At 40.6% G+C, this 12,746-nt stretch overlaps 1 protein-coding gene across 1 annotated transcript in view; it reads left to right on the top strand.

Moving 5' to 3' along the window:
* Window positions 1-12,746, top strand: part of erc2 (ELKS/RAB6-interacting/CAST family member 2) — a 41,439-nt gene that overhangs the window by 6,825 nt on the left and 21,868 nt on the right. The window contains exons 3-5 of the mRNA XM_086039937.1: window positions 1,312-2,148; window positions 11,033-11,056; window positions 12,308-12,742. Of these exons, the coding sequence (XP_085896063.1) occupies window positions 1,468-2,148; window positions 11,033-11,056; window positions 12,308-12,742 (1,140 nt within the window). The 5' untranslated portion in view covers window positions 1,312-1,467. The remainder of the gene's footprint in view (window positions 1-1,311; window positions 2,149-11,032; window positions 11,057-12,307; window positions 12,743-12,746) is intronic.

Here is a 12,746-nt window from a genome sequence, read left to right as displayed (position 1 = left end):
ACTGACGCTTGTAAAGCTCTTCTGTCTGTATCAAGGAGCTTTAAGTGGATTTTGACAAATGTCAGCCAGAGGTAAATCCGGCATGATGCCTGTGAGCTACTTTGTAAACGGTCACCGGCCGCTTCATTGCCAACACCTGCATAATCTAATGAGATAAACATTCGGACAATACAAATAAAATTAGGTTGTGTAGGTCGTGTGTTGATTATTATTGTGGTTGTAGTGTGCACTTGTGTAGAATTGCACTGCATCACGCTGAGAGGCTTTTTTAAAATTATTCATTCTACATGGAAGGAGCCGAATATTTTAAAATGATTATAGCTATTACTTGTGAAATGGCGACATTATGTACTCATTCAGCTGAAAATGTAATGAAAATGTCAATTAAGTGTGATGAAGAGCACTTCTTTACTTTGACCAAACTGATTATCTGATTATCCTCGCAAAGGCAAAATATTTGATACAACTCAATAAAATGCACTAAATTGTGGAGTGAATTAACAAAGGAACTTGTAAAAAGGTGAAGCCAACCCCAACATTTTCTTTTCAATAATATGTTCTGTTCACCTTCACTAGTCTAATCACAGTATTCTGATTAATATTGCATTTGTGGAATATGAGCTGCAGTCAAATCCAGCCATTATTTCCCCTGAGCAACTATGATGTCATTTTCAGTTGATAAAAAGTGGTAAAATGGCTGCCCCCTGAGATGGATTAAAACTGGTGGATTTTGCTGCTTAACTCATTAACACAAACGCAATATTCATCAGAAGGCCGTGATTAGACTAGTTGAGGTGCACAGAACAAATTACTCTGAAGAAAATTTTCGCTTCCGCTTTAAGAATATTAAATCACACCCACTTTTAAAATCCAGAATTACATAAAAATCCCTACTGGAAAAATATCTACCCCAATCACCAATGAAATATCCACATAAATTAATTGTCACAATTCGGATCCTCCTCACAAAAAATGTTAAGAATTCAGTTGTGAATAAATGCAGTTGGTTATTTTATACAGCAAAGCTTTGCGTCTGTTCTTCTACTTAAATTTTTTTGCACTTATATTAGTTTTATTTTGGATATTTTTAAAATCTCCTATCGTTTGTATTGGTTAAAATATGTTTTTCTTCTTCTGTATTTAGGCATGCACTTTTAAAAAATATTACACATAATTTATTGTAAATGATTTTGCTGGGGTAGACCAATGTACTTTTAACACAGCCAAAAGAACGTTTTGTTTTTCTTTCCGGTTGTCTTTTTAAATTTGTGTCTTTCACCTGACGAGTCCCAACTGTTTTTCGTCTTCCAGGCGCCTCCCCTGTTGTTCCCTCCGAGTTTGACGCGCTCCACATCCCGAGGCCGTCAATAAAGTCACCCATGTGCGGTTCAGCGAACCTGTGCAGTATCATCGCAGCGTGCCCCCGTTAAGGACCCCCCTGGTGGCCGTGCGGCCGACTCACGGGACATGTACGGCAGTGCCAGAGCTGTAGGTCACTTAGAGAGCAGCCCCGCACGCTCCCCGCGCCTGCCTCGGTCCCCCAGACTGGGCCATCGGAGAGCCAACAGCGGGGGCGGGAGCGGCGCGGGGGGCAAGACGCTCTCCATGGAGAACATCCAGTCTCTCAACGCTGCCTACGCCACTTCAGGGCCCATGTACCTGAGCGACCACGAGGGCGTGGGCTCCACGGCCACGTACCCCAAAGGCACCACCACTCTGGGTCGGGCCACCAGCCGGGCCATGTACGGGGGCCGCGTCACAGCCATGGGCAGTAGTCCCAACATTGCTTCGGTGGGACTGCCCCATGCTGACCTTCTGTCTTACAGTGACCTGGGCTCCATCTCCATGCTGCACGCCCACCACCACCACCACCATCAGGGGGTGCCCTCCGCCCTGCTGAGGCAGGCGGTGCGGAGCAGTGGGGGGGAACTGCTGGAGATGCAGGCCCAGTTCAGGGATATGCAGAGGGAGAACGAGATGCTGCGCAGGGAGCTGGACCTGAAGGACAGTAAGCTGGGCTCGTCCACCAACAGCATCAAGAGCTTCTGGAGCCCCGAGCTGAAGAAGGAGCGCATCATGAGGAAGGAGGAGGCGGCGCGCACGTCCATCCTGAAGGAGCAGATGAGAGTCACTCATGAGGAGAACCAGGTGAGACACATCTGCCCGGCTTTCATCGTTTACTGCAAGGGAGGGATCCGTGGCGGTCTCTCGTCCTTCAACTTTTGCTGGCTGCTATTTTTCTCACTTTCTTTTCTGCGGTAGACCACTGCCACGTTTCTGAGACCTTTCTGGAAAGAGTTACTGTGCTCCTATATGTCAATATTCACAACGTTTCATGTTTCATTTGAACATATCTGCACAGTGTGCACCACCCTTCTTTTGTTATTATTACCGGTATATTTTTTAAACTTACCCTTAATATAAGAAATGTCTACGTAGTACAGTAAATATCTGCCATATAGATACACAATATACTACGTTTTTTTAATTGTTACCGCTCACACACACTTTCAACACATTTAAACTCATTCAAACTAGGGTCGGTGTGTGCAACTTGCTCACTGTGCGGCAGTCAAGCAGACGCAAATGAATCAGTTTCACAAAAACTTTAATTGACTCAATGAGCTGCTTTAATATTAAGCATTTTTTGCAAAGATAAAGAATATCTGCCTGTAAACTATGAGTATTGTTATATTTTATGTCTACCTGTGTTGCTGCACTATTTGTGTTCAAATATCAGTTTAAGGTGTAAAAATGAGCCGCATGGATGCTATTCATTAACACATGTATGACGTTAGCTGTTATGTGTGAGCGTTAAACTAGCAGACCTTTAGGCAAAATGTGTTTCGAACACACAATGTGTAATTCTCTTTGTGTTATGCTTAGTTTGACAGTAAACTTCAACTGGGAGTGGAATTAACATTCACTGCCATTGACAAATGTATTTGTCTTTTCACAGTCCAGCCATTCAATCCCAGGAATTTATTTCTACTTTTTTTCCAATTTTTTTCAAACGTTATGGAAAAAGAGGGTCTTTAAAATGCCTGGCAGGAATTTAGTTAAACAGCTTGACGCCTCTTTTTTGAAGCCTTCTTTTACTCTCTGCTAAGAAGTGAATTTAATTGAGTTCACTGCCAACATAAAGCCCCTTTTTACTCGCAATTAAAAGCAAAAAATAAAATAAATATGTCAAATGACGGCCCGTATCCCCCCCCCCAAAAAAAGTCTAAATCCGGTCACTCATTTCTTACTGCCTGTTCTCACTCCCTCCAAATAAGAGACAAAAAGTGCTTGCTTCCAACTGAAAGTTCGTCACTCCCAGTTGAGGTTCACTGACTCGTAAAACAAAAGAGAACCATATTTCCAATATAACTTCCATATCATTGCATCTAATGAAAGTCAGCTGCAGTAAACATAAGCCTTCAAACAACTGCTTCTTCATAAACAAACAGAGCATATAGCAATACTCATAAACATCTTTTCCCTGCTCTGTCGGAACAACAAATATTCGACAGCAAAACGTGGGCGTCATCTTCTTTCGATTAATCACAATGCATCTCTTCCAGCAGACCCAATGTGGTACTACAACTTTAAATTCGGACTTGCTTGCAGAAGGTAAAAACCCATGAAAAAGGTTCATTTATAAATCCACGATACAGTAACGCAGGGGGCCAAATGTCGAACCATATATTCCGTAGTTTCGCTCTATAGCAATCAGTACATTTCAACGCTAGCCATTTTCTCCTTGTTAAAGCAGAATATGTATTAAAGTAAGTCCATGTAGGGTCCTTCATTGGCTATCCTGAGTGCGGGGGTGTCGACGTGGCCCAGTTAAATCAACTTGTGACAAGAGTGGGCACCTCGCTCAGAGACAGACGACGCTAAAAAGCTTCCCGTCTTTTAATTCCTCTGATCATCTGTCCGCCTCCACTGCTAAAAGTTGATCTTTTCCTAAATGCGTAAAATCCCCCAAAGCGCAGATGTCTTTTATTTGGTTATAGCCTCATATACTTGTTTCTAAAATAAGTAAAGTCATTACGGACTGAACATAATGTAGGTTCCAATTTCCAGTCCGCCTTGAGTCATGCTCATTTTGTAGCTTGTCATCTTCATCTCATTATGCAAATTGCTAATAAAAATGTAGCCAGAAGAAGTGTAGTAGCTTCTGCACTTAAGTTGGTTATTTTTGCTAGTTTGAATACCACGGTGTTTTCCACACTGTGGCATGATGCAGCTACATGCTCAAGCCAAGTAAAAGATGTTACCTTTATTGTTCTTGTCGATTTTACGATCAGCCAAAGCAGCAGACACAGCTCTTTCCTTTAGTGTTAAAGCCCGATTGTGAAGACCTCACATTGAATTTCAAACCAAAACGTCTGTTGCTTCTGCCTCTGCGGCTTCCCTGGAGTTTAAAGAGACGTCGTGTTACTGTGGAGCTTTCTCTCTCGCTCACACTTTGATGGTTTCACCTGCTGCAGATCCCTCGACGAGAGCCACGGGGACTCCGATTCGTTCATTCTATGTACGTCCACCATTGTTCAGCGCTACTAATTGCTTAATGTACATCCTTTTCCATACGTATAACTTAGTTGCATTTATACTACATAGAGCAAAATATAAAAAGGTGCACATTTTGGGTTTCTTGCTGGCTGCAGACCATTTCTTGCACTCAGCGTTATCGCAAATGCTGCACTCAATTATGTTCACAGGCAGTTGTGGCTTGCTGCCATAATTGCTCTTTTCTATCTTGATTTCTGGACTCCATAAATGAACACGCTTGGTCAGACCTTGTCTACAGAACGACCGTGTAGTTAAACAATCGAGACTGTTGTGCAAGAGTCTTGGGCCACCCTTGAACTTATTGTTTTTTAATGCCTTAATGCCCATATGTTGTATAATTATACAATAAATGAGAATGATGTATTTATCGGCGCAAATGTGAGTGTGGTAGCTGGGATAGGCCCAACACACCTGCAAACCTAAAGGAAGTGGCATAGAATATAGATATACATATTTCACCTCTCTTCTATCAAAAAAATAACAGAATCATAAACATTCCCCTGCTTTTATTTTTCACATATTTACAGTGGAATTATACTTGTATAGAATGCAGTGGGGAAAACTATGTCAAGTTGAAGAAAGCTGCGTCTATCAAACTAAATAAAATGGAACATTAATGAATCTAACCTATTGCAATTTGCTGATTTGCTATGTCAAAATGATTCCTTTGAAGAACGTGATTAAGACAAGAAAGCAAGCGCTGGCTTAACATCTCTCATAGTATAGCATATTGCATTATAGAGATGCATTATAGCATATCTCAGATCAGGTGCCTCAGGCGTCTGTGAGTTTGAGCAAATATCGAGCATCATTCATCTGGTTAATAAGGTGAGGGAATAAGGGCCTGTGTTTACCACGTCCAAACAGTACTATTGTGTGAGAGTCGTTCGGCAATTCCAACAACACGCGACTGTTTGACTTCAGCGCATTTTTCTGAGCTGCTAAAGCTGGACAGAATCTGCTGGCGGCAAAGATGCGAGCTGGAGCCAGTTACGTGTGACTGAGTCATGACCAGCAGTGACGCTCACACGTCCTGCTCTTATCAGCGCAAGCCCCAAAATGGTGGCCGAGCTACATACTTCACAGCATTAAGCATGCTCGTGTGTGTGTGTGTTATGCTGCAGATGTGCTCTTTTAGCCAAGCAATGAAATGACTCTATGTACAGTATATGAGGAGCAAGACATTGCCTATAATGCAAGGGCTAACGAGAAACCATATTATCTAAGCAGAATTTGCTTTGTCCATAAGTCATATAACAACAATAATGCAAATAAATATGTGGCTTTATCATTTCAAATGTTCATGTTTCATGAAACAATGATATTTCTACATGTGGACTATAAGCACTGAACGTGTCTAGGCACCTCATAAAAAAGTAGCTATTTAAAAAAATATATATATAAATAAATCTAAGTTAAAGCTAGAACTTTGACAGCCCTATTAGTGCTGTAAAGCGACTACAATTTTTTTAATTAATGAATCGCAAAATTTTTCATAATTGATCGCAATTAATCGTATTTTGTTACGAAGCTTGGAACAGATATTTACTTGAGTAAAATCTTGGAATTAATGTGGGAATTTTTTGTATGTATATTTTGATTCAAAGACTGTTCTAATAGCTTTTTTTTATTATTTTAGAATCCTCTAATGAGTCATCGAGCAACTTTTTAAAGTAAAACTATGTAAAAGTCCGTCTTTGCCACAGTGACTCTCCTATAGGTTTGGCTGGCTACAAAGTGAGCAGAGGTCAGCTGCCACAGGAAGTGAATAAAAAAGTTAACGATACTACTAACAGTGCTTATACTACTAAGACTACTGACAGAGCAAAATGAACCTGTTGTATTCCCCCAAATTGCAATCTTGGCAGTTGAAAATTGTATTCTGCTAAATGCAACGTCAATTTGATTAATTGTGCAGCCCTAGTCGATTTGCATTTGATCACCACCAATAAATTCAATCCCTGTGGTTGGTGAGGGTGCAAAATGAATACGAGGCTCATCCGTCGAAGGTGATTTGCTGTCATGTACTTCCAGACAAGAATAGGACCTTGGAGACCGTCACACAGTGTCCTCCGAGGTCTTGGGTCAAGACTGCCAATGGCGTATTATGCTCCATCTGCAGACATATCTGATGGCGTGCACTAACAATTGTTTTAATTAATGATGTACTTCTCTCGTGCATTAAGATTCATCGTCAACATCGCCATTTGAGCTGTTAAATCTTGAGATAAGGAGCATTGTTTTCATGCATTGTATTGTTGAATGTGTCATTATACATTTTGAAATCTTGTATCAGCATAACTAGTGTATGTGTGAGTTTTAATCACTTCTCAAGATTTGAGCTATGGCTTATCAAGCCAAATACAATAGAGCATATGTCCCTAAAGCCTAAAGATAAATAAATGATTAATTAAACTCTTTTGAACTTCAAAATGATAGTGCCTCGGATTTCTTTTAGGTGATTTACAACATAGAAATGAGGAATTTAGAGAGCAGTGATTCAACTGTTTTGCTCCGCATGAGCGCAGCGCTGCACTCGCCCACTCTAACAAACACGTACACACTCCTCGTGCCACCTGGGTAACCTACTTAGTGTGACCATCTTTGTTAGCCACAGTTATGACTGTACAACTTTACAGCCTGACAACATTGCGAGTCCACCTTTGACCCAACAACGAAACATATTTAGGTATGTACACCAATAACACCTTCTGACAAACAAAATCCGAATAATCTTGTTAGTGATCGGAATTTTCCAGTTCCCATTTTCTTATAGTGTTGAAATGAAAAACGTTTGAGAAGTACAGTTTATTTTGTCCATTTCCCGATGTTCAGGATGACCTTTTTTAGGAATGCATGTTACCATAAACCAGATTATAAGCAAAAGACATGCATAGTGCCAATCTTTCGATACTTATTGAACTGTGGTCCGATGAGGTCTGCTTAAATCGTACGACTTCATGGGCATTATTTGAGAGGTTCTATTGCAAGTGTGTCGAGTTGAAGTTGGATGAAGTTCATGGTTTGGATCTCAGGTCCAGCTTTCCTGTGTGGAGTTAACATGTTCACACCGTGTTTGTGTGTTTCTTCGGGTATGCAGATTTCCTCCCAGAGGTGGCATTAAAAAAAGGGAACATCTCCTTTTTGAGGTGTAGTGCACAAGCAAAGAGGAGGAGAAGTGTTTTTCTCACGGGCACGGTGACCGTGACAGTTTCAAGATGAGTCTTGACTGACTCACAGGAAGTGGTACGCGCCTGCTATTGATGGGTGGGTCACAGTCTTTTTCAGCCGTCGTGCAATTATGCAAATGGACTCATTGACTGCACTAAGCACTTTAGCTCCAAGATGGACGGCTATTGATCAGGGCAGAACATGAGAGGAAGAGGAAGCTGAGATACTAGACGGACATGCTGAGAGGGGAGATGTACCATTCTTTTGACGTTATTGATAGACGAATCAACATTGGAATATATGTTTGTACGTTAACATGTAGGCATGTGAGTTGCTATTCCCCATTGCTACATTTTACTTGCTGAAATCGCCATGATGACTGAGACAGAAGACTTGAATGGAAAATGACACAAAATGGAGGCTTTGAGCGGAGGATAGATTCTGGTAATGACTCACACTCGGAGTGTGACTTCAGTTGTGGTACATGGCTGCAGCCTCTCAACTCAGCAGGAACTTTCACAGATTATGCCAGAAGAAACACTGCCGTCTAGTGGTCGTAAATACACACAGCCAGGACATTAGGTAAACTGCTCACTGACGTGTCATGCAAAGATAATTCTACTGATTATACCTGTGTTGTGTTGATGTGAATATATAGAAAGGGTACACACAAATATGAATTTTAAAAAAAAAGCCTGTGTTGGATGAAAAACTTAGTTTACATTCATTGGACCATTTAATGAGATCCAATACAAGAGCTGTATTAAAAATTCTGCCTCCACAACGGTTACTAGCTAGCTACCCAGTTGCAACTAATTAATCAATACATTTATTATTGGTGATTTGAGTTTGTGTAGTGTAAAACTATTCTGCAGATATTCTGAAGAAGCTCACAAAAATATTAGGAACAACCCTCACTATGATACAGTTCAATTATACACCATCACAATGATTCCTCAAGCAAAAGTGAACATCGTTAACTTTTCAAAAGCAGAATTTAAAAAAAAAAGAGCTTATATTGGATCTTATTAGATTGTGCAGGCATAACAAATGAGATGACTGGTGAGTAGGCATGGGCCGATTACCAATCCGATAGTTCACTGTGGTTTTAAAAAGTCAGGGTGTTTCAATTACTGCTAATGCTGACAGCAGTAATGAGCTCTTCTTTTCTTTTTTTCTAAGCAGGGCACTAGATGACTGGCTGCTTTCAGAGTTGAGTAAACGAGCCGCCTCTTTAAGTTAATTGGAGATCAATCTCATTTTTTTCTCTCGGTGAGCAGAGAGAGGAGGGGTGAGCAGTTACGCAGGGCGGAGCAGTGAGGGAGCAAGGCGAAAAAGACACTGTGCAAACATGGATACCTTTTTGCTCTGTTTATTAATGTGCGTTGTCCTAAACAAAAGAAATTTGTGCCATCTGGTACCAGTTAGCCACAAGGACAACAAGAGTCGCCCACGGGTCTGTTCTAAAAATAGCTCACCAGTGATGGGACACTGTGACTTACTGAGAAGAATTAAAACGGAAGAATGTTAACATTTATTTAAAGTTAATGTTGTACCCCTTTCTTAATGTACCAAATATTCTGTTTTGTTTTAAGATACTGTATAAATAGATTGTGTTCAATGGGGAAAAAATGCTGTTTTTATTTACCCAAATATTTTTTAAAAGGAAATAATTGTAATTTTAGTACTTTGATACTGTGATATATTTACTTACGTTTATCATACCGTCAGAATGTAATATCAGCTCTTGCCGACTGGTGAGTAGAATCCGGAATGCAGTGTTTTATCCAGCATTGTTTTTTATCAACGGTAGACATTTATGTTCAGCGTAATCATTATTGAGTTTATTATGTAAAATGTTGAAAATGAAAGCCACAAGTACATAACAGAAACTGCACTGATGTGTCATCCAGGCGGTTGGAAACTTGATGAGGTCGCTAAATAGACTTGACAAACCCCTCTGACATGATAAGGCTTGCATATCTAAATAGAAGAGCTGATGAGGGCAAATCTTAAAGAGTCCAGGCCATCACTTGACTTTACCGCTGCGCTAACCTGGACTTAACTGGCAAGGGCAGAGATGACACTAAGATGACAGGTACACAGGATGAAATACATTTCAGTCGAAAGCGGAAGTCCAAAGTCGTGTCAGTGACGCCTCAGTTCATGATTTAAGAGCACTTTTACTTACTCCCATATGATTACTTCAGTCACTAGTTTTGCTGCGATTTGGAATTTTGAATGGCGGGTGAATGTCATCACATCACAGATGTACGGTAATTAAAAATGTTGTGTCGAATCATGAGCTTTCGCAGTAAAAAATATGGTATGAAGTGAAATCAGACCGTTGTCAAGTCAGTATTTTATATTGTGTGTTTTACACAAGTACTTAACTGTTTTTATAATTTAATATGTACTAAGAGTGTGCAAAAGTGTGTGTAAAAATAAATAAATAAGAAACTGCACAAAAAATGTAGACCAAGCCAATAAAAATGTATAATATTGGTACACTTTCTTTTATTGTTGGTTCATAAATGAATTCAGTACAGTAGTTTTTTAAAAGATGTAATTGAACCACATTTCCAGATAATTTTCTAATGATTCCACAAATTTACAACTCTAACAGGACACACCTTTGCTTTATGTTAGTCCTTGTCTTGTGTTTTTGAGAACATTAGTTCCCCTCAGTTCATAACAAGTCACACTGTTTCCAAACAGCTTCTGAATACTGTGACAATGTAAATTGTGTACTTTGTAGTCCTAAAATTGTCGTGTTCGGTGTATGACGGCCCTCTGGTTGATTTCCTACTTTGAATTTTTTCCAACTATGAATGAACGGTTTGGTATGTCTGTATGTAGCAATCAATCCAGATCAGATGAGAAAGGCTCCACCCGCAACCACATTGAGAAACAGCGGCATCGACAATCTGGTATAAAATACCAAAAAATGTAGATATACTGTCACAACTTTTTTTTTTTAAACGGGCCGCACTAATTTTTCATGTTAGAAGTGTTACATTTTCAGTTATTTTTTGATTGAGCTTTGGGAGAATGTTGTTTGCAACTTTCCGTTCATCTCTCTCCAGAAAGGTCAATACATTTTTATTTCGTCTGAAGGAATCTTGCGATTAAAAATGTGGATATCATAAACAGCTGGACAGAGTGTCAAGTGGCTTCTTTTTTCCAAAATTGGTCAGGTTTATGTTTCTCATCCGTCTCTGTTACGTCATGCTCTGACACTGACTGTTTTACCATACATTTGTGTTTTTTTTTTTCTGTTCATTCTGCCCATGCTGTGCAGCTGCTGGATGCCAGGAGAACCAAGGTTTGTCCCTATGTTTGCACCAAATGTGGCGTGCACAACATAGAGTCACCTTCAGTGTGATGTGTACTTGCAGAAACCTGGCAATCCCTTTACACCTCTTCTCCTTATGTGACCCCGAGAGGAAATTGAAAAGATTCCCGTGACGGCCACCGATATCATTTGACACATGCTGCCCTAAAATATGTTCTTCTAGATGCTGTAAATTACACATTGTTAATTCTTTAACTCCAAATGTGTCTTCCCCATGTGGCACCACAACTCACAACCTCTGATTACTGTGCAGGTATATCTGTGACATCAGTTTGAAATATTAGTACTACCACTTTTTTCTTTTTTACATTTTTTTAACCATCAAAAAAAAAGATCTGCGAACAATATTCTTTCCAAAATTAGTTATTGAGTTATATGACCCAACTTTTAGGGTTGAAAAAAAATAACCCGCAAAGTTGGTCAGTCCCTTTTTGACTCAATTTGGGTTATTTTTTACCCAACTGTGTAAGTTTTTAAACAATTTTAAGATGAATTGGACACAGAATTTTTGATTTTTGACACTCAATATTCTATACTGAATTTTTCGATGATGGAAAATTTTAGTCTTCGTAATTCAAATTGATGGCACAGATGTGTTTTGTCAACATTTTTGGACATACAGATCCTGCTCTTTAGAATTTAAGAAGGTCTCTCAGTAATATTCTCTCGCTGGACACCTCTTTCTATATATATGCACAATCACATCCTATACACTACAGTATTTTTCTAGAATTTAAATCCTGCTGTTCCCAGTCTTTTTTTATAACTATAAGTGAAGTGAGTCTAAAACACGATGCAGTATTTTTTGTATTCTGTCAGAGTGAACGGGCTGTTGCCAGGCATCATTATGTAGCGGCCTGCTTTAATGACCGATTAATAGAATTAAATGCATTAACGTTGATAAAATAGAGGAACCTCATCACATGAATACTGGTTTGATGGGATCCTTTACCTGCATATTTTTTGGGGGACTCCAGCAGGTCACCTTATAATGTCACACGTTTTCCAAAGTACGTCATCTTTCTATGTTGACATCATTGATGAAAGTATTAGCTTGTAAAGAAGGTAAGACCTGCTCCTCATGTTTGTCCACCCACGGTTGTCCCACGATGAAAGCATTCTCTCCAACCTTTCACAAGTCTGCGTCACCCTCCTGTCCGTTGTACCATCTTCAAACACTATTTCCAACACATGAGCCTGTGTGTGTCTGAACCTCATCAGCATCTCCAGATGACCATCCAGGCGCTCCAGGACGAGCTGCGCACGCAACGCGACCTCAACCACTTGCTGCAACAGGAGAGCGGCAACCGCTCCGGCGCCGAGCACTTCACCACCATCGAGCTGACCGAGGAGAACTTCCGCCGGCTGCAGGCCGAGCACGACCGGCAGGCCAAGGAGCTCTTCCTGCTGAGGAAAACCCTGGAGGAGATGGAGCTGAGGATCGAGACGCAGAAGCAGACGCTGGGAGCCCGCGACGAGTCCATTAAGAAGCTGCTGGAGATGCTGCAAAGTAAAGGGCTGCCTTCAGGGCCCGGCAGGGTGTCCGAGGAAGAGGAGCAGGAGAGGAACAGGCGCATTGCTGAGGCGGAGGCCCAGCTGGGACACTTGGAGGTCATTCTAGACCAGAAGGAGAAGGAAAACATACATCTAAGAGAGGTAT

The sequence above is a fragment of the Filicampus tigris genome, chromosome 9, assembly GCF_054856515.1.
Source record: "Filicampus tigris isolate MCC_2025a chromosome 9, RoL_Ftig_1.0, whole genome shotgun sequence".
Classification (NCBI taxonomy): domain Eukaryota; kingdom Metazoa; phylum Chordata; class Actinopteri; order Syngnathiformes; family Syngnathidae; genus Filicampus; species Filicampus tigris.
Note: the sequence above shows the minus strand (reverse complement) of the source record. Positions and strands in the feature narration are given on the sequence as shown.